General features: G+C 37.7%; 2 protein-coding genes and 1 pseudogene across 2 annotated transcripts; all 3 read left to right on the forward strand.

The window, feature by feature from the left end:
* Window positions 1-874: 874 nt before the first annotated feature.
* Window positions 875-3914, forward strand: LOC131351526 (extracellular calcium-sensing receptor). Its single transcript, XM_058386943.1, has 6 exons — window positions 875-1011; window positions 1177-1462; window positions 1547-2344; window positions 2449-2697; window positions 2769-2892; window positions 3007-3914. The coding sequence occupies exons 1-6, from the start codon at window positions 875-877 to the stop codon at window positions 3912-3914; spliced, it is 2502 nt and encodes an 833-aa protein (XP_058242926.1).
* Window positions 3915-4367: 453 nt separating this feature from the next.
* On the forward strand, window positions 4368-8004 carry LOC131351527 (extracellular calcium-sensing receptor-like; annotated as a pseudogene).
* A 5175-nt stretch (window positions 8005-13179) lies between these two features.
* LOC131351528 (extracellular calcium-sensing receptor-like) lies at window positions 13180-16432 on the forward strand. The gene is made up of 6 exons (XM_058386944.1): window positions 13180-13394; window positions 13522-13813; window positions 13979-14770; window positions 14896-15120; window positions 15214-15337; window positions 15531-16432. Exons 1-6 carry the CDS (start codon window positions 13180-13182, stop codon window positions 16430-16432), a joined length of 2550 nt encoding a protein of 849 aa, XP_058242927.1.
* The last annotated feature ends 6895 nt before the right edge of the window (window positions 16433-23327 follow it).

Genomic DNA, 23327 nt, shown 5'->3' on the forward strand with positions numbered 1-23327 from the left:
GCTAAGGTTCAGCCAGAGATGTTGAAGGCACTAGGCAAGATTGGGGCTGTGGGAAATATGTGGGTAATATGAAGCTCTGGACCTGTATCTGCATAATTTTGTCATATCAACACCCCTTATATGACACTAAGAACCTGTAGGAAGGTTTAGCTGTCCCAGGAATAGTGGCACACCATTTCACTGTTCAGTATTACATGCACAAGCTTTATCTGCCTGGAAAGGTGATGTATGCACACAAAATGGAAATGTGCTGAAGACTGATGAAGAAATAATATAACTCTCTGGACATAATTACCAGACATATGTCTAGAAAGCATGTGCCAATGACAAAGAATTGCAAAGGTAGATGGAAGAGTGGGTTTTATTAAATATCAGCAAATTTAGGAAGCAAATGTGGCTTAGTCAGCCAAGATACCAAATATATTGAACGCATATAGCGAAGCAATCTACAAGAAAGAGTGGATGAAATTTCCATACCCAATAATATTATTATGGACTAGTAATATCTAGAAAAAATTGTATTTTTTAATAGCTTGCTTCATTGCTGAACTCCAAAATGAATAAAAAATATGTGCAAATGTTGCCAAATAAAGTCAAACTTATATGTATTTACGCTAACATAAATGTATTTCTGGGACAGACAACTAACCTAACTAAGCATGCATTTAGTATAACCACAAAAAAATGGTGATGACGTGTTGAGATATGATCACATGATTTCATATTGAAGGCACCCATAAGGATCCATTGCTCCCTATATAACCTGCTCTTCCATTTGTAACAGGGAAATGCACCCAGAGCCTTTGTGATGTTTCTACACTCTTTATTGCTCCTCTGTGTCTTCAAAGTAAAGGGAGAAAAGGCTAATTGTCAAATGATTGGGAACCCCGAGTACCCCCAGCTCTCCAAGGATGGTGATGTCATCATTGGAGGAGCTTTTTCAATTCACAGCAAAATTACATTACAGCCACTGTCATTTACTGAGAAGCCACAACGTCTAATCTGCACAAGGTTTGTTTATTTTTTTAATCATTGTGCTTCTTTCGTAATCCAAAGTTAACATTTTATTTGTCAGGGTCTGTGGAAGTGTATAATAATGTAAACAAATTGTGAATAACGATATGAAATGATGCTATTGTGAAAAAAAATATATCTTGTTTATCTTTAATTATTTAGTCTGAACTTCAGAGAATTCCGGTTTGTTCAGACCATGATCTTTGCTATTGATGAAATAAACAAAAGTGGCCTACTTCCTAATATTTCCATTGGATATAAGATATTTGATAGTTGTGGCTCAACATTAGCCTCAATGAGATCAGCAGTGGGTTTAATAAATGGTCAGGAACTTACAGCTCAAGAAACATGCTCTGGACATTCAGCAGTGCAAGCCATCATTGGGGAATCAGAGTCTTCCTCAACCATAGTTATGTCAAGAGCAACAGGGCCATTCAAGATTCCAGTGGTAAAATACATGGACATAAAAGTGCTTTTGTTAATTCCCTTTAAATGTGTCACATGAATAATACTGTCTTGATGTGTTCAACAGATCAGTCATTTTGCTACCTGTGCTTGCTTGAGCAACAGAAATGAATATCCATCCTTCTTCAGAACAATTCCCAGTGATTACTACCAGAGCAGAGCTCTAGCACAGTTAGTGAAATATTTTGGATGGACCTGGGTTGGAGCAGTAAGAAGCGACAATGATTATGGCAACAACGGCATGGCCACATTTGTGGAGGCAGCTGCAAAAGAGGGAGTCTGCATTGAGTATAATGAAGCAATTCTAAGGACTAATTCAAAAGAGAGCATTGCTAAAGTTGTAGAAATAATCAAAAAAGGCACAGCTAAGGTGTTAGTAGCATTTCTGGCTCAAAATGAAATGGATGTTTTGTTAGATGAGGCCTTTGCTCAAAATGTGACAGGGCTGCAATGGGTAGGCAGTGAGTCCTGGATAACTGCCAGATACTTAGCAACTGAAACTACATCAAAAGTAATCAGCAGTGCATTAGGATTTACCATCAATAAATCTAAAATACCAGGGCTAAAGGACTTCCTGCTAAAGGTTCACCCATCTCAGATTCCCTCAAATTCCCTGTTGATAGAATTCTGGGAAATTACATTTGGATGTCAGTTTTCACCCAAAACAGTGGATGTGAAACTTTGTACTGGATTTGAAGATCTCAAAGAAATAAATAATACATTCACTGATGTTTCAGAGCTAAGGATTTCCAACAATGTGTATAAAGCAGTTTATGCAATAGCTCATGCTCTACATAATGCTTTGGCTTGCAATGCTAATGGAAATGTAAACTGCACCCAAAAAAATCTGTTCCTACAGGGTCAGGTAAAAAATATATATATTTAAAAAGTTCAGTAAAAATGCAGCAGTACTGAGAGGAAAGAATTACAAGAATACACATGCATGTAAATGGTGATTTGTCCCCACAGGTACTAGAATCCTTACAGCATGTGAACTTTACAATGCCATCAGGTGAACATGTGTATTTCAGTGCTAACGGAGACCCTACTGCAAAATATGAGCTGGTGAACTGGCAGAAAAATTCAGCTGGCGAAATAAACTTTGTTGCAGTGGGTTACTACGATGCCTCTCTCCCAACCGACAAGCAGTTTGTCATGAATCCTGTTAATATAGTTTGGGCTGAAAATAGCAATGTGGTAGGTATGAAAGGCACAGAAGTGAAAACTTACTGTAAACTTATTACTAAATGTTTTATTTTAAAGTATAACTGAGTCAGGATGTGTGTCAGAGGCCAAGATCTGTCTGCAGTGAGAGCTGTGAGCCAGGATTCAGACAGGCACAAATCAAAGGGAGGCCACCATGCTGCTTTGCCTGTATACAATGCCCTGTGGGTGAAATCAGCAACGAGACTGGTATGTGTCCATGTTTTACTTCATGGCCAGACATATAATTACAAAACAAAGATGTAGGGATTTCTATATAAAGATAAAAAGATAAATGATTGTGACTGTTTTCTCTCATTTTAGACTCTGTTGAATGCATCAGATGCCCTCTGGAATACTGGTCAAATGAAAATCACAGCCTGTGTGTTCCAAAGAAAGTGGAATTCCTTTCGTTTGATGAAAACATGGGGATTCTCCTGACAGCTGTTTCATTAACAGGAGTTTCTATTACTGTAGCAGTAGGACTGGTGTTTTTCTATTTTAGAAACACACCACTTGTAAAGGCAAGCAACTTTGAACTGAGCCTCCTGCTTCTCTTCTCTCTGACTCTGTGTTTTCTTTGTTCACTTACTTTCATTGGACAGCCTTCTGAGTGGTCCTGTATGCTGCGCCACACAGCATTCAGCATTACATTTGCGCTTTGTATGTCCTGTGTTTTAGCTAGAACAATTGCAGTGGTGATGGCATTTAAAGCCACAGTACCAGGTAGCAGTTTCCCCCAATGTTCAGTGCCTGTACAGCGCATGAGTGTTTTCTGCTGCACTCTTTTTCAAGTTATTATATGTGTGCTGTGGTTAACACTTGCACCACCAGTGCCTCAAAAAAACATGGCTCATTATATAGATAAAATAATACTAGAATGTGACTTGGGCTCAAACCTAGGTTTCTGGGCTGTGCTGGTATATATAGGACTTTTGGCTCTTTTATGCTTTATTTTAGCTTTTCTGGCTCGTAAACTGCCTGATAATTTTAATGAAGCTAAATTCATCACATTCAGCATGCTCATATTCTGTGCAGTTTGGATTACATTTATTCCTGCTTATGTCAGCTCCCCTGGAAAATTCACTGTAGCTGTGGAAATATTTGCTATTCTGGCTTCCAGTTTTGGTTTACTATTCTGTATCTTTATTCCAAAATGTTATATCATCATACTAAAGCCAGAAAAGAATACAAGAAAGCATCTAATGGGCAAAGCAAATACAAAATCTTAACATGCTGTTCTGATGGAAAAATGTATAAATCAAACAATATTTTTAGTATGTTAACAAGTTTAACACAGAAATAAAACAAACACAATTATTTTGAATCAAAACAATAAACTTTTTTTTCAGTTTTTTTCCCTAAACATAATTTAATAAAATAAAAGTTAACAAATTAAAATAAAATGTAATAATAATCATTTAATTAAGCATTCATTTGATAATAAAACAATTATTTTATGAATTAATAATAATTTAATTTATTGTATCATTGTTTACTTAATAAATTACCCTGAAATCATAATTGACCTTTTGATTAAATATGCTGTAATTAATTGTTGATATGTAAGACAGCTGCATTCTTAATAATAAGGTCCCATGTTCCACAGTTATTAGCAGTATATAAAGACAGGATGTGTTAGACATAGTCTAAAGTTCAGAGACATATGTCTTCTATATAGCATGATGTTTTTAATGTCAGATATATTAATGATAATATTCTTTACTGCTAAAGCTGAAGAACAGCAATGTGTAGCATATGGAACAGACGATCTCCTTCATTTTTCCAAAGAGGGTGATGTATCCATAGGAGGCATTTTTTCATTTCATCAGTATCCTGTTGGTATAAATCCAGCACTGCTGGTCAACCCAGGAAATATGAGATGTTATGGGTAAGTTGGTAGTTAATGGAATATAACACACCTGAAATGAAACACCAAAATGGTAAGACAACACTAAAAGAAATACTTGCAAGCAAAGATTAGAATAAGTAAATTCAAATTCAAATATTATTAATATATAATGTTTCATTTATACCTACATGTGTTTTCAGGCTTGATCCAGGGGAATTGCAGTATGCCATGACAATGATATTTGCTATAGAGGAGATTAACAATAGCACAGATATTCTTCGTGACCTTACACTGGGCTACAGAATATATGGTTCCTGTACCAGCATTCCTCTCTATGTAAAGGCGTCTCTGCTTCTCATGAACAGGCCAGGAGTGGAGAGAGAAAACTGCACAAAATTCTCCACTGTGCATGCTGTCATTGGGGAAACTACTTCCACAGCAACTATAGGTATTGCAAAGACCATGGGCCCATTTCATATACCGGTGGTGAGTAAAAGGGGAATCTGAGTAAACATGCAGACTGTATGTAAAGATAATGCACAAGATACCCTTAAATAGTAATAATTATATAATAATTATAAATTTTGGACATAATATCTATAATGTCTAGAGTATATCTGTCTAGTTAGTGAGAAGCACGATATGTGCTAGATATTTTGCTGTTTACAATATGTATTTGCTTATTTAATAAATGAATTAAAAATGGACGTGATTAGAAATGCTATGATAATTATTAAATGGCATTTTCTTTTGCAGATTAGCCACTCAGCTACCTGTGCATGTCTTAGCAACAGAAAGGAGTATCCTTCGTTCTTCAGGACAATTCCTAATGATTATTACCAAAGCACAGCACTGGCAAAGCTGGTCAAACATTTTGGTTGGACTTGGGTGGGAGCTGTTAGAAGTAGGAGTGACTATGGAAATAATGGAATGGCTGCTTTTCTAGAAGTTGCTGAAAAAGAGGGAGTATGTATAGAGTACTCTGTGGCTATTGACAGGACTGACCCCATACAAAAGTTTTTAAATGTGGTGGATATTATCAAGAAATCCACCTCTAATGTCATTGTAGCTTTTGCAGATGGGAATGACCTGGACATCCTCATAAAAGAGCTTTACTATAAGAATGTGACTGGTTTTCAGTGGGTTGGAAGTGAAGGATGGATCACCTACAGCTACCTCTCCAATGACATGAATTATGCGGTGGTCGGTGGTGCAATAGGTCTTGCAGTGCCCAATTCCAACATTCCTGGCTTGAAAGAGTTTATTGCAAGCAGGAGACCATCTTTAAATCCAGGAAATACAGGTCTGGTTGAACTGTGGGAGAGTGTGTTTGACTGTAAACTAAGCCCCGAGTCACAGAAGGCTGAGAAATCCTGCACCGGAGATGAGTCTCTTGAGAATGCCCACACTCGCTTCACAGATGTTTCAGATGCTAGCCTATTGAACAACATTTACAAATGGCGGAGCTTAGAAAGAAGAACCGGAAGAGAAGCCGAGTAATGGCAAGAGCATGAGGCTGGTTTACAACGGGCTAGTTATCTGGTAAATTGAGAGAGATAGTGTGCTAGAGATTCACACAAAAGAGAAGATTACTCATTTTTGAAGCAGCATTGCAGGCTGAATGTAGTCAGTCAGCGGATGGGAGCAGATATAACATCAGTGCCACGTGAGGGGTAAGGAGGGAGAGGACGGCCAGTTGGGTCATTACTCAGTCATTTGCGTTTGGGGGAAAAAAAGGATAAGCGTTTCTCTTGGTAAGTGCCTTATATTAACACTGTGTTAAAACTTATATACAAGTTATAGAAATTAAGTTTAAACACCAAACTTTATCGTTTTGCAATTGTTTATGCATTTATGCTAAGATATAGTAATTACCATGCGCACGAGGTGTGAGCACATGGAGTTAGGTGTGCCGTGTGATTATTTTTTTTGAACAAATACAGGCTTGTTATTGTTGTTAATATAAAAGAAACATATGTGGTAGTGTTTTTCTTAATTTTTACTATTTGTTTATAAGAATTTTTTGTGATGTGTATTTTTAAGAAAATGTCTAATTTCATCTTTTGACCTTGTCTTTTGCAAGGTTGGGTTTTTTTCTCCCCCTTTCTTTCTTTTTTTCTGCTTCTCTTCTATCTTCTTGAATTTTCCTTTGTTTGTTTTTTTTCATCTTCTGAGTGGACATCACCACCATCACCGTTGGAGTGCATCTGAAGATTTCAGTTAATTTCTCCTACATGATAAGGAATTTGTGATGTGTTGAAGCTGGCGAGCCATGCCCATGTAAAGACTGAACTGTATACTGTAATGTGGTAGGATTTTGTGTTTCTTTTCTCTTGTTGTCTTCCCCGGGAAATATATCTGAACTTATACAGTTTTCCTAAATTGTTACATTATTTTTTTTGTTATTATTTTATTAATACAACAAATTTTATTTGACATGATCATTGTCTTGTCTTCCTTTGCCTCACTGTTACCAAACCTGTCCCTTGAGCGAACTAATACTTCTGATGATTGGCCCAAATCTAATAATAGCACATCCCTTCATGTTTTTCCCATTGGCCACTAGTATTTGACTTGTATTACATGAATACAAGTCAAATGGGAACAAGACTCAATGTGATCTCAAAAACATTGAATTCCTAAACTTTAATGAACTTATGGGTATTTTGTTGATGGCATTCTCTTTGTTTGGTGGATGTCTCACAATCATAGTTGGGTTAATTTTCTTTTACTACAGACAGACTCCTATTGTTTGGGCCAACAACTCAGAGCTGAGCTTCCTGCTGCTCTTCTCTCTGAGTCTGTGTTTCCTTTGTTCACTTACTTTCATTGGAAGGCCCTCTGATTGGTCCTGTATGCTGCGTCACACAGCGTTTGGGATCACTTTTGTCCTCTGTATCTCCTGTGTTTTAGGGAAAACTGTAGTGGTGTTAATGGCCTTCAGGGCTACACTTCCAGGCAGTAATGTCATGAAGTGGTTTGGACCTGCACAGCAGAGACTCAGTGTGATTTCCTTCACTTTAATTCAGGTTTTCATATGTAGTCTTTGGCTGACGATTTCTCCTCCCTTTCCTTATAAAAATATGTTCCACTACAAAGATAAAATCATTTTAGAATGTCACGTGGGATCAGTTTTAGGTTTCTGGTCTGTGCTAGGATACATAGGTGTTCTTGCTTTCTTGTGTTTTATCTTGGCTTTTCTAGCAAGGAAATTACCTGATAATTTCAATGAAGCCAAATACATCACATTCAGCATGCTAATATTTTGTGCAGTTTGGATTACATTTATTCCAGCTTATGTCAGCTCTCCTGGAAAGTTTATTGTAGCTGTGGAGATATTTGCTATTTTAGCCTCAAGTTCTGGGTTACTTTTTTGTATCTTTATTCCAAAGTGTTACATAATTTTACGTAAGCCTGACAAAAACACCAAAAAACATATGATGAATAAAGCACCCTCCAAACCACTCTGAACAGGATCACAAACAAATGGATATAAGAAAGGAAACAAACCAAAAATTTAAAATAAGCATATGTTTATTCATGGATCCTTGCTAGTTTTGCTATAAAATGGTACATGTAAACCTTTAAGTGGCTATGATTTTAAATGTATGGCATTTATTCAATAAATCATGAATTTGTCAATCAAGAGAAATCTAAAAAATAATGAATACACATAGAAATAGCATGAAAGATTACACAGTATTTTGACTGAGTAATACTATCCCTCCAGTTAAGGCTGCCCAACTTCCTGTTTCTTCTGAATATCCAGTTGAACTGAATGCTGTGGTTCTATGAACACCTGAAAACCTCCAGGGCCAGTGATAATAACCGGGAAACCTTCTTGTGTTTGTGCACACACATATCTTCAACAAAGTCATATAGTGAAATTATATAAATTATATAAATACCATTGTTATATGAGAACATAACAAATAGCATTGATTTACCCCTCTGCTCCTTATGCCGGGTTCACACTGCACGATTTTCACAGTCATCGGATCACTGGTGCTTTCACACTGCACAACTATCTAGGGGAGCATTCAGTCATTGCTGTGTTCTCACTGGTTCAGCGACAGGAGCTTTCACACTGCATGACTACACAATAGGAAGAATCTCCGACAAGTCTGTCTAGTACGCAAACTGCGTTTCACAATGGAATGTACGCAAGAAATAATAAGGAAATAATGGTTACTAATAATAATGTTACCCCACAAAAAGTTTGTGAGCCAGATGGCCTGTGCGGGAAACAAGGATTGTGCGTCCTGCATAATTGAACAAATGAATAATTTTGCAATGTGCTGCTACTGATGCGGCTGGTCAAGCAAATGTTTCTGCTTTATTTCTGTTGGATGTAATTGTAAAGCTTATTTATTCTGATATAACTATATTTGAAACCTTTTTGTCTGATAAAAACCTATAAACTCTATTAAACTATAATATTATGCTTCAACCGAAGCCAAGCTTGCTGATATTGTGGTCTATAACTTCTCCCCGAACTCTCATTGGCTGTAGGTCTTCGCCAATGTCAGAGCTCCTTTCACACTGCACGACTCATCGGCGACTCGGTCAGATCGAGTTTTTGGTCATTCACACTGTGCGATTGTCACTCGCGTGCACACGCTCTACTTTGCCTTGATTTTGCAAAACTAGTCGTCAACTTTGCAAAAAGTCGTGCAGTGTGAACCCGGCATTAGGGACTATTATGAGTTGATTTGATTTGTGTCAAAAAATCTGTTCAGTCTGTTTCAGTTTTAGATTCCTGTAATTCTACAGAAAGTGGAACATTTCAAGGGGGTGAATTCAAGCTGTAGTATATATGGAGGTAAAGATAATCGAGGGGACTATAAATAGAAATGAGTAAGGACATAATCATTTATTGTGCATTGGCTAGGCTTGTGAACATGCAAATATACAAAAGGTCAAATATAGAGATTTATAATTCAAAAAGTCCAAAAAATTATATGTAAGAGTAATGGAAGAAATCTGTGAAGGAAGAAAGAAAAGAAGGATGGAAGAAAGGAATCAGTGACTGAAGGAAGGAAGGAAGGAAGGAAGGAAGGAAGGAAGGAAGGAAGGAAGGAAGGAATCAGTCTAGGAAGGAAGAAAGGAAGGAAGGAAGCAATGAAGGAAGGAAGGAAGGAATCAGTCTAGGAAGGAAGAAAGGAAGGAAGGAAGCAATGAAGGAAGGAAGGAAGGAATCAGTCTAGGAAGGAAGAAAGGAAGGAAGCAGTGAATGAATGAAGGAAGGAGGGAAGGAAGGAATCAGTGAAAGAAAGAAAGAAAGAAAGAAAGAAAGAAAGAAAGAAAGAAAGAGTGAATGAATGAATGTATGAATGAATGAACGAATTAATTAATTAATTAATTAATCAATCAATCAAAGACAAAAATAAGAAAATGAACAGATGCAGTAAAAAAAAGTGATTATTCACCCTGATGTGGCCTAGAGGTAAAACAGGCTAAACAATCCATCAAGGCCTACTCATTTCTGTGCATAATAATGACACACCTCCTTTGACTGCAGCACACAAGTGTAACCTTTCCATAGAGGATTTCATTTATACATACACTATATTGCCAAAAGTATTCGCTCACCCATCCAAATAATCAGAATCAGGTGTTCCAATCACTTCCATGGCCACAGGTGTATAAAATCAAGCACCTAGGCATGCAGACTGTTTTTACAAACATTTGTGAAAGAATGGGTCGCTCTCAGGAGCTCAGTGAATTCCAGCGTGGAACTGTGATAGGATGCCACCTGTGCAACAAATCCAGTCGTGAAATTTCCTCGCTCCTAAATATTCCACAGTCAACTGTCAGCTGTATTATAAGAACGTGGAAGTGTTTGGGAACGACAGCAACTCAGCCACAAAGTGGTAGGCCACGTAAACTGACGGAGCGGGGTCAGCGGATGCTGAGGCACATAGTGCGAAGAGGTCGCCAACTTTCTGCAGAGTCAATCGCTACAGACCTCCAAACTTCATGTGGCCTTCAGATTAGCTCAAGAACAGTGCGCAGAGAGCTTCATGGAATGGGTTTCCATGGCCGAGCAGCTGCATCCAAGCCATACATCACCAAGTGCAATGCAAAGCGTCGGATGCAGTGGTGTAAAGCACGCCGCCACTGGACTCTAGAGCAGTGGAGACGCGTTCTCTGGAGTGACGAATCGCGCTTCTCCATCTGGCAATCTGATGGACAAGTCTGGGTTTGGCGGTTGCCAGGACAACGGTACTTGTCTGACTGCATTGTGCCAAGTGTAAAGTTTGGTGGAGGGGGGATTATGGTGTGGGGTTGTTTTTCAGGAGCTGGGCTTGGCCCCTTAGTTCCAGTGAAAGGAACTCTGAATGCTTCAGCATACCAAGACATTTTGGACAATTCCATGCTCCCAACTTTGTGGGAACAGTTTGGAGCTGGCCCCTTCCTCTTCCAACATGACTGTGCACCAGTGCACAAAGCAAGGTCCATAAAGACATGGATGACAGAGTCTGGTGTGGATGAACTTGACTGGCCTGCCTCAACCCAATAGAACACCTTTGGGATGAATTAGAGCGGAGACTGAGAGCCAGGCCTTCTCGTCCAACATCAGTGTGTAACCTCACAAATGCGTTTCTGGAAGAATGGTCAAAAATTCCCATAAACACACTCCTAAACCTTGTGGACAGCCTTCCCAGAAGAGTTGAAGCTGTTATAGCTGCAAAGGGTGGACCGACGTCATATTGAACCCTATGGATTAGGAATGGGATGTCACTTAAGTTCATATGCGAGTCAAGGCAGGTGAGCGAATACTTTTGGCAATATAGTGTATATATATATATATATATATATATATATATATATATATATAAAATTCACTGTAGCTGTAGAGATATTTGCTATTTTAGCATCAAGCTTTGGTTTATTATTCTGTATCTTTCTTCCAAAGTGCTACATAATCATCATGAAGCCAGAGAAAAACACTAAAAAGCAAATTATGGGAAAAGTACCAGTTCACTAAGTTGTAAATGTAAATATGCTGAATAATATGGACCAAAACATATTATCCACTGGACCTGATGCCTGACTGTCAGCACATTTAGTTGTTTATATTTTATTCAATTTCTTCACATGAAAATGAATTGGGTGATATCCAAATTTAATAAATTACTGTATTCAAGGCAGCAATATTAGAAAATTACAGTTTGAACTGTTTGTACCCCTATTGCATGATATTAACCATTTCATTGGGAATGGAAATTAAGATATTATGTACATAGGTGATAAACTAAGCAGGAATTGCAATAAAACTACTCTCAATGTTTCAAAATGAGTGATTTTTTTTATGTTGATTTAGTTTTTTGAACCTCATCTTAGCTGTTTTCAGTTGTAGCTCCATACCAACTAAAATAGCTTATTTTTTTTTTTGTACCAAATATTCACTCCTACTACAATGCAGGAACAAGTCTGAAAGACACTCTCACTATTCCTCTTTTATACAATGTCATGGTTTCACAGCAGACAAGATTGTGACACATAGAGTCAAAAAGCTGGTATGCACCTATGCTATGCACTTCTGGTGTGTGGCATATGTTATTTTGTCTTTATTCTGTACTTCTTTGTATAGTTTTCCATTATAGATTTCTGTCCCAGATGGGATGTAGTACACTATGCAGTTACTCCATTTCATACAACTGAGGGTTAAGGACCTGGCTCAAGGACCCAGCAATGGCAGCTGGGTGGTCTTGGGATTTGAGTTTACAACCTTACAACCTTACAACTTTTTGATATGTGGCCAAACACCTTAACCACTGGGCTACCACTGGCCTTGTGTTCTAGCCACTTTACAGCATCAAGGGTAATGTGTAAACGATATCTTAATAATGTGTTCTGTTGAGTATTTTGAGACAAAGCCTGTTTTAAGAATGAAGGTAATCATGCTCCATGAAGGTAATCATGCTCCATGAAGGTAATCATGCTAGCCATCTGGCCTCTTAATCCCCACTGCACAAGAGGGGTGCTGTATCATGGCTGACCTTGTGCTTTGACCCCAGCTTACAACGTTGACGTATGTGAAAAATAAATTCACTGTGCTGTAATGTATATGTGACAAATAAAAGCTTATATTCTATGAAGGGCACAGACAAAACTGCTCAATATAAATACCTGCAAAACCCTAGACCACATTCAATGTATGGCTTGATTCCCCCAGGTGAACCAAAAACCATTCCTCAAATCACTCTACTGGGCACATCCCAGTACACATTTAACAATCACAGCATAAATCTACTGCTTAAGGAATATATAAAAGCCAAGACAACAAGTAGTAAAGAGAAAGCTTTCAATAAAATAAGAATGATGTATCCTATAAAAGATAATTAAATACCAGGAAATTATCTTGCTGCATATCTTATAGAAGATTCTCAATTTCAAAAAATGTCCACAAGGAAGTTTTTACTTAAAACAAATAAAAAGCCCAGAGGTCAAACAGGGTGAAGGCCTAATTCATCCAGAATAGAAATGGCACACCTCCTTTGGCTGTGAACCACATGTGTAACTTTACCATAGAGGATTTGTTTTCCTTCTTTATAAATACCACCTATTCTTTCTGTTTGATTAGCTGGGAGATCAGACCTTATATTATAACTTTCTCTTCTTTATAGCTGGATAGCTCGATGGAAACAATATTTACTCTCTTCCATATGGTAATGGCCATCATCAATTCATATACTGCAGAAGAAACTACTTGCAGCCTGCTTGGAGAGCCTGTATACCCGCAGATATGGAAGGATGGTGATATTGTAATTGGAGGAATTTTCCCTTTCCATTTTAAATGGGAATTTACAGACTCTACCTATTCGGTTATGCCACCTATGGTGAAGTGCATGAGGTAGGCAGTATATTTATTAAGTGAAATATACTAATAAATTATTAATAATGTAAAAATGAATGACATTATTAGAAAGTTACACATGTATATATATATATATATATATTTGTCTCTGTTTTTTAACAAGTTTGGAATTCAGATCCTTCCAGTATTCACAGACCGTGATATATGCAGTAGAGGAAATCAACAACAGTTCATCTCTACTGCCTGGAGTCTTGCTGGGCTACAAAATCTTTGATACCTGTGGTTCCACAACAGAGGGTGTGAAAGCAGCAATGACGCTTGTGAATGGAAATGAGAACTCAGTTTCTGATCAGATCTGCACAAAGCCTGCACAGGTTCAAGCTATAATAGGAGAAACATATTCATCAGTGTCCATGGCTATATCAAAAAGTATTGGACCTTTCAGCATGCCTTTAGTAAGAATTTGCATTATGTACATTTACATTATTCATACGGTAAAATGACAGAAATGCATAGCTGTGTAGCTCATTCCCAACTGATGATTTACAACATGATATTATGTGACAGCATGAATAATACTGACTGTTATTCTTGATCTAACTGTGTCAATCTAATTTTAGATCAGTTACTTTGCTACCTGTGAGTGTCTCAGTGACAAAAGGAAATATCCCTCATTTCTGCGCACTATTCCCAGTGATTATTACCAGACTTTAGCACTTGCAGAGATGCTCAAACATTTTGGATGGACCTGGGTGGGAGCAATAAGGAGAGATGATGATTATGGTAACAGCGGAATGGCTGCATTTACCAAAATTGCAGAACAACTGGGCATATGTTTAGAATACTCCCTTCCATTTTATAGAACATATTCAAAAGAAAGAGTCTTGAGAATTATTGAGCAAATTAAAAGCTCTACTTCCCGTGTGATAGTAGGATTTGTCACTCAATGGGACTTTGAAGTTTTGCTGCCTGTGCTTTCTGAATACAACATCACTGGATATCAGTGGGTGGGAACAGAGGCCTGGATAGCTGATCCAGTTGTCGCCAAACTAGATGAGCACAAAATACTGCATGGCGCTATAGGGCTAACCGTTCCCCAAACAAAGGTTACAGGTCTGGAGGACTTCATTCTCAATATAAAACCACTGAAATCAGTCAGCAGTACCATTTATAATGAATTCTGGGAAGCTTTGTTTACATGCAAATTTGCAGTGCAGAATGATTCAGCTGACTCAACTGTATGTACAGGTGAAGAGGAACTCTCTGAGATAGAAAATACATTCACGGATATGTCTTTTATGCCTATTTTCAATAATATATATAAAGCAGTCTATGCCATAGCCTATACTTTACACAGTCTTCTAGGCTGCAAACAAACATGTCCCTCAAAGAAGCAGTCGGATCTGTTCACAGTGAGTCAATATTGATTCTGAAACTGTTTTTGCACTCAAGCATTTTACACAAACACATACATTAATTAAATTAAACAGCAAAGAAAAGAAAAAATTATAATTAAAAAAATGCTCTATTTCACCAGTTTCTAGAACAACTGAAAAAGGTGCGATTCAAGACCAAAGAAGGTGAGGAAGTTTATTTTGATGAAAATGGTGATCCTCCAGCAAAATATGAAATAATAAACAGACAAACGACTAAAGATCAGTACAAATTTGTCACAGTTGGATTTTATGACTCCTCTCTTTCTGTTCATGATCGACTAGCAGTAAACATGCCCTCCATTGTGTGGGCAAACAATTCAAAACAGGTGAACATAAGAGAAATGAATGGTCTAAATGCTATGAAGTATATAAATACTTGAGTAACATGATCATTCAAGTAACCACATGTTCTATTAAAGGTTCCTAAATCTGTATGTAGTGAGAGCTGTCCTCCTGGTACAAGGAAAGCTGTACAGAAAGGAAAACCCATCTGCTGTTTTGACTGCATAACATGTGCTGCTGGAGAAATCAGTAATATGACAGGTACAGAATATCCCTAATGAAGAAAAACTATTACTGCTAAAATTAATAGCTACTAGTAAAATAATAAAACAACAATAATAATAATAATAATAACAACAATAATATCAGATACATTTAGGAATGAACTAAATCTATATTTATTTATATTATCTACATTTTTTCCTGTAATTTTCTCTCTCTCCTTCTGTGACAGATTCCATTAAATGTGAACAATGTCAGCAAGATTACTGGTCAAATGCAGACAAGACTACATGTGTAAAGAAGGAAATTGAATATTTGTCCTATGAGGAAACAATGGGAATTTTGCTAACAGTTGTTTCTATTGTTGGTTCTTTTATGACAATAATAATATCAATCATATTCTTTAAATATAAAGATACACCAATAGTCAAAGCCAACAACTCTGAGCTGAGCTTCCTGTTGCTCTTCTCTCTAAGTCTGTGTTTCCTCTGTTCACTAACATTCATCGGAAGGCCATCTGAGTGGTCCTGTATGCTGCGGCACACAGCGTTTGGGATCACCTTCGTCCTCTGTATCTCCTGTGTTCTGGGGAAAACCATAGTAGTGTTAATGGCCTTCAGGGCTACACTTCCAGGCAGTAATGTCATGAAATGGTTTGGGCCTCTACAGCAGAGACTCAGTGTACTTGCCTTCACTCTCATACAGGTTCTTATTTGTGTTCTTTGGTTGACCATATCCCCTCCTTTCCCCTTTAAAAATCTAATGCACTATAAGGAAAAGATCATTCTTGAATGCAGTTTGGGCTCAGCTATAGGTTTCTGGGCTGTGCTGGGTTACATTGGATTTCTTGCTTTCTTGTGCTTTGTTTTAGCTTTTCTGGCTAGGAAGCTTCCAGATAATTTTAACGAAGCCAAATTCATCACATTTAGCATGTTAATGTTTTGTGCAGTTTGGATCACTTTTATTCCAGCTTATGTCAGCTCTCCTGGAAAATTCACTGTAGCTGTAGAGATATTTGCTATTTTAGCATCAAGCTTTGGTTTATTATTCTGTATCTTTCTTCCAAAGTGCTACATAATCATCATGAAGCCAGAGAGAAACACTAAAAAGCAAATTATGGGAAAAGTTCAATGATTAATAATGTAAATATGCTGATTAATATGGACCAAAATAAAACACAAAACACTGGACCCAAAGCCTGATTGTCAGCAAATTTATTTACTTAGATTTTGTGCTATTTCTTTGCATGAAAAATAACTGGATGTTAAAAAAATTCAACAAATTACTGGATTCAATATAACAATATTAGAAATTGGCAGTTATATCCTGAGCCCTTATTGTGTGATATTAATTTTTTTAATAGATTTTCATGTAAACAAATGCTAAACAAAGCAGAATTGCAATAAAACCAACTTCAATTATACAAAATGTGTGATTTGTGGCTTGTTATTTTAGTGCTTGTATCAATACACTTGCATGAACCTTATTTTAGGTCTATATAGTAGTGGCCTACTCAGCTCAATGACTTAGAAGGGAGTTTCTTGCTCTGTTTTAACTGGAGGCATGTTGAATTTTATGCCAGCTGCATCAGAATCAGCAAAACATTTAACTGTGGGTCAAAGGTAGATCAGTATGACATTGGTAAATAACAGGGATGCTACCTCTAGTTACCTAGGCTGTATCCTGACACAAACCCTCATTGATAATTTTCATTTTATTCCAAGGGAAACTCTTATTGCACTCACACAGAGACTGTATTACATAAAAGTACTGACTCAGATACCCTGTAACCCTGCATTAGGTCCAACAACAAAGTAAAGATACATGATCAAAGGCCTTTCTCCATATCCACAAAACACATGCAGACTGGATTAGCAAACTTACATGACCTCTAAAAATCTGTGCATGTTTAAAGAGCTGGTTCACTGATTCACAGGCTAGGAAGGACCTGTATTCTCAATGCCTTGGTGCTAAGATTTGTTCTGGATTTCCCTCCTCAAGAAAGGGCATGAATTAATGAGTTTCTACAAGTGCTCCATTGATTAACAATATCCCCTCCAGAGATCAACACTTATCCAAATCATGTTCATGGTGTTGTCTTTACTGTTGCCTCTTGAGGCAATATTTTGTCTGAACATTTATGAGGCCACCCAAAATTCAGTTTCTATGGTCTGTCTAAACTATAGGCTTGCCTAAGTTTTTGCTTCTATAAAATGCTTTTTTTGAAATTTTTTTGGCTCAACTAGACCTCTCAATTTGATCAGGAGATGCCTCTGTGAGCAATACTTGGAAGGCGGCCTTTATTTTGAAAGCTTTCCTCATCCCTGGTGTCCACCAACAATTCCTAAAGATACCATCATGACACCCTTCTGGCCATAGCCTTGTGCAGCTGAATCTATGATTGAGGACTTTAAAATGGCTGATTTATACATGAAGCTTCTGCCAGTTGCTTTAAAGCAACCTTCAATTGTCCTTTGTTTACCAAGTGAATCCTCCTTCATCCAAAGCTAAAGCTCGACCAAGTGCCTACCAACATGAAGCCCATGATAAGTGTGGTTGTAAGGCATCCTATATCTAGTCCATCACTTTCTGTCTTACACACTAACTCTTTTTTCTCCTATTACTGCATTGACAAAGGTAATGCTACAATGGTTTGGTAATCTAATATGCATCACTGTGGGGTAGCAGTATTTCTGGAACCAAAGATGGATGCAGTAACATGAGTGGGACATGTTGGCAGTCTGTTAAAAGACCATCACAGATGACTTGATACAGGCTTGGAAAGAGGACAAAAACTGTGAATGCAGCAGCTACTATGTTACTGGAAGTTATTTACATAGAAGCCTGCTTAAATCAGTTCAGATAAAAAATATTGGTAGTGGATGAGTTTTGTTGTTTCTTACAAGCATGTGAACATGTATCCAGGATCCTAAGGGTGTTGTAGAGTCCTCCTCAGCAGTTTGTGATTTATCCTTGCCTTTTCCTGATAATCTCAGTTTTGAGAGGGAGCTAGTGCAAATGCTAGATAGGTTATGAACTGCTTTCCAGGTTCATTAATATGGTGAATATGGTGAAAAATGGTGAACAATGCACAGTTGCAAACAAGGAAGCCTGCAGAATACCTAATAATGTTAAACTTTACTCTAATGATACATTAGATTTTATGTGTACTGATGAAGCATGTCAGTATTTTTTGAGGCTTCCCCCCAAATAAAGAATATGGCAAATATCCAGAGATAAAATAGGACATTTCTTTTAAAAGAGAAATGCCACACCTCCTTTGGCTGTGATACACATGTGTAACTTTACCATGGAGAATTCATTTTTCTTTCTATATAAATACCACCTATTCTTTATGTTCTGATAGCTCGGAGATCAGACCTAATATTATAACTTTCTCTCCTCTAGAGCTGGATAGCTCAATGGAATCTATATTTACTCTCTTCCATCTGGTAATGGCCATCATTAATTCATATACTGCAGAAGAGACTACTTGTAGCCTGCTTGGAGAGCCTGTATACCCGCAGATATGGAAGGATGGTGATGGAATTTTCCCATTCCATTTTAAATGGGAGATTAAAAAGTGTTTGAGGTAAGCAGTGAAAAATTAAAATCAAATATTAAAATTAAGCAATACTAATACTCACTTTAATTATATCACTGATTTATTTATAGAATAATGTGTTTTTTTCTGTCTTTTTTAATAAGTATGGAATTCAGAGCCTTCCAGTATTCACAGACCTTGAAATATGCAATAGAGGAAATCAACAACAGTTCATCTCTACTGCCTGGAGTCTCACTGGGCTACAAGATCTTTGATACATGTGGTTCTCCAACACAGTGAGTAGAAGTAGCAATGATGCTTGTGAATGGAAATGAGAACTCAGTTTCAGAGCAAATCTGCACAAAGCCTGCACAGGTTCAAGCCATAATAGGAGAAACATATTCATCAGTGTCCATGGCTATATCAATATTTATGCATTTCTTTTTATATTTTATATAAAAATTTAGATTATGATTATCTATATTACATATTATATTATATCTATATCTATATTATTCTACAGGTGAGAAAATAGAGTTGTAGTATTGTAGAGTTCATTTACAAATCATGATATTATGTGATATTATGTGGTATAATACTGACTGTTATTCCTGATATAACTATGTTAATTTAATTTTAGATCAGATACTATTCGACCTGTGAATGTCTCAGTGACAAAAGGAAATATCCCTCATTTCTGCGCTTAGCACTTGCAGAGATGGTCAAACACTTTAGCTGGACCTGGGTGGGAGCAATAAGGAGACATGATGATTATAGTAACAACGGGATGGCTGCATTTACAAAAATCGCAGAACAACTGGGCATATGTTTAGAATACTCCCTGCCATTTTTTAAAACATATTCACAAGAAAGAGTCTTGAGAATTGTTGAGCAAATTAAAAGTTCTACTTCCCGAGTTATAGTGGGATTTGTCACTCCCCAAGAATTTGAGATTTTGCTTTATGTATTTTCTGAACACATCACTGGATATCAGTGGGTAGGAACTGAAGGATGGATTGCTGATCCAGTGGCAGCCACTTTGGACAAGTATAATATATTGCAAGAAGCCATAGGGCTAGCTATTCCCAAAACAACAGTAAGAGGACTGAAGGACTTCATTCTAGATATAAAACCACTGAAGTCAGTAGGCAGTGCCATTTTTACAAAATTCTGGGAGGCTCTTTTTACTTGTACATATAGAGGGCAGAATAATTCAGGGGCTATACCAGTGTGCACAGGGGAAGAGAAACTCTCTGAAGTGAAAAACACCTTCACTGACATGTCTATGATGCTAATTTTCAGTAATGTCTATAAAGGAGTGTATGCCATTGCCCATATGCTACATGAACCTTCTTGGCTGCAAACAAACCTGTCCTACGAAGAAGCAGCCTGATCTTCTCACTGTGAGTTAACAATATATTTAAGTCATGGGTTTTTTTTGGCATTTAATTTTGACATGTCAAAATGCACTTATTTAAATATGCAAGAAAAATATTACTGATTATTTTATTAAACTATGAACTTTATTCAATCAGTTTCTAGAACAACTGAGAAAAGTGCGTTTTAAGACAAAAGAAGGTGAAGATGTTTACTTTGATGAAAATGGTGAACCTCCCACAAAATATGAAATAATAAATTGGCAAAAAAGTGTGGGAAATTTCTGAAACTTATACTTGTCTTATACTTAATCATTAAGTATGTTTGATTTTAATCAGTAAGGGAAGGTTAATGCTAATTCTAATTCTAATTTTAATAACTTTGAATACTTTCTTTTAATCTTTAGGATAGATCCGAGTCAGGTTTAATCATTAAGACATGAACAAAGAGATAAAAATAGAACCCAGCAAGGTTAGGCAGCTGGGCTAAAGGGTATATATACTGGGGGATTTGTGAAGGGGGGTGTATTTGACTGCATCGATTCATGAATCTGTGTATTTGAGTGACAGTTTTGGTTTAAATTTTTTCTAAATAAAACCGGTTGCTTTTTCTCATCCAAGCCTGGAGGAGTACTTTATTTCTTTGTTTTTCTGCAAATTTCTATTTTGAACTACACGACTATTGGATTATATTGGTATTGGAGAAGGCTCTAGGACCACCGTGTGGTGTCCACCTGGAGGGAGACTCTGGGTTCCGACATTTAGTGGTGACCCTGACGTGATCAGTCCACCCCGGCAAGCTGGCAGAGGCTCAACCACCTGAACTGGGACCGCTCACCTACTGGGCTGTGGAAACCGGTTACAACTAGAGATAAGGTAAGCTGACACCTGTTTCATCAAAGTCTGTTTTAGTGTCTGTGGCCCTGAGGGTGAGCGCGGCCCCAGGGAGGGCTTGAGTGGCTGGCTTCAAGGTGAGGAATTTGAAAAAGGGTGGTAGAAGGGAGTGGATGAGAACAAGCAAATTTTTTTTGACTCCCAATTTTAATTTTTAAGGGGAGTCTGTGTGAATGTGTGTGTGAAAGGAATTCTTGCGGCTACCGCTGTTTGTAACCCAAAGAGCTTGACCTGAGGCGACAAGATAGGTTACAAATAGGTCTGAACGGGCAAGTGGAGCTAGGATTCTGAAAAATTCCTGCGGTTACCACTGGGGTGTGGGTGGGGAACCCCGCAAGCCAGGGCTGTACAGGCAGGTGGAAACAGTGCACGGAGGCCCTAGATACCGCTGTTTGTTAGAAACAGGTCTGCTTGGTAGGGCTTTGGGCTCAGGCCCTAAGGGGTAGGAACTCCTCTCCTTGGGTAGGGAACCTTTTATTGTTGTTATTGTTGTTTATAGGGGTTATTATGGAAGTTGAGGGGTATTGTGGACACCTGGGGGAGCCTATCGTTCGTTGTGGCATGGTGCAGACTTTATAATTCTTATAATTTTATGGTTCTTGTAGAGTGTGTACTGAGCGTGCAATAGGATATCCCTCTGTGAGAAGGTGTGGGTATGTGTGTAAAGTGTAAAGTGGTGGTAAGTATATCCTTCCATGAGGGGAAGGAAATAGTATTGGCAATTGGTGGTCAAAGGTAAATTTGACACGGTTGCCATTGAGTTAAATGTGGGTCAATAAGTAGTGATTTTGACCTCCTAAGACCTGGCATCCTCAGACGAGGCATCCCATTTGTAGGTGTAGATGCCATAATATTCAATTCGTTGTAAATGGTACACAAAATTAAGTGGATGTAGATGAAAACTCTATGTTCAAAGATAATAATATTGGGTTGTTATAGGTAATAACAATTATAATTTGTTATACTTACTGGTTCCTCCTAACCCTAACACGTGGGAGAAACCTAAACTATAAGCTCAGGTCTGAGGAGTTCAAAGTTAAATTGGATTGCCTTCCATTGAAAGCTATTCTGCTATTTGTGCTGCGGTTGTTGTGATTGATGCATTACTGCCCTGTAATAATGTAATAATTGTTAAGTGCAAAGTAATTTGATTTTCATCCCACCCTATATATACTGTATAACCAGAATGCTGATCCCAGGTTGGGTGTGTAAAGATTAGGTGAGATGAGTTAGTGTGTGTGAGTGTGGTTTGTTATTGTATATTATCTGAGTGTCTGGTGTGTGTGTGTAAGTGTGTGAATATTCAGGGTCATAAGTTAGAGACATTTAGAAACACACAGTATTCTGTTTCTGTTGCCTGGAATAGGTCTAAGCCAATATTAGTTGATATTAATTACGTTATTAATTGTACATTTTTTTGTGTAGTATTACTAAACTCCATTTTCTGGACTGCACATGTGTGAATACATAACCAAACTCTGAGTTGACTGGATTCTGACTGTACCGCCCCTGGCTGTTCGTTAAGTGGTGCAGGGGACGGGCTGGTCGGGATCACGCTGACTGGAGTGATTGAGTGATTGAGGAGCTCATTGCATTGGGAGACAATGGGTGAATGAGATATAAGGTACAAGTGCCAGATAGGGTGATTTAAGAGCTCTGTAGATCAACTTGGATAGGGATTGGTGGATGGTGTTAATCCCTGCTTTGCTCTTTGCTTTTGGCCTGTAGGTGTTTCCTACTTTACGTCCAATCCGTAGATATTAAATAGTTTTCAGGGGGAGTGGCATAGAGTAGGGTAGGCCTGAGTGTTTCTGTCGCTTGTTGCTGGGCAGGCTGTGGAGTAGAGAGGAAATGTTCAAGGAGGGCTGTCCTTGTGTGTATTTGGATTACTGGTGTGGTTGAACATAGCTGTGGTGCCCAGAAGGGGGAGTGGCAGTAGTTGTTGGATTGTTGGTGGTTCTTTTGTTCAATCTGTTAATTGCTGATTGATTATTGTAGCTAAGTGTTAATTCCTCTTGTATATTATGTTGTGTATTAACCAGCAATTGTCTTTCTAATTAATCTTAATTGACTGCTTATTATCAATTGATGGTGATTGATCGGTCGGTTGATTGATTGATTAATCAGTTGGTTAATTGATTGGTTAATTTATTTGATTGCTTGGTTAATTATACTCCTCATTTTATATTATTTGATATAGTTATATTAATTTATT

Source organism: Hemibagrus wyckioides, linkage group LG04 (genome assembly GCF_019097595.1).
Source record: "Hemibagrus wyckioides isolate EC202008001 linkage group LG04, SWU_Hwy_1.0, whole genome shotgun sequence".
Lineage (NCBI taxonomy): Eukaryota > Metazoa > Chordata > Actinopteri > Siluriformes > Bagridae > Hemibagrus > Hemibagrus wyckioides.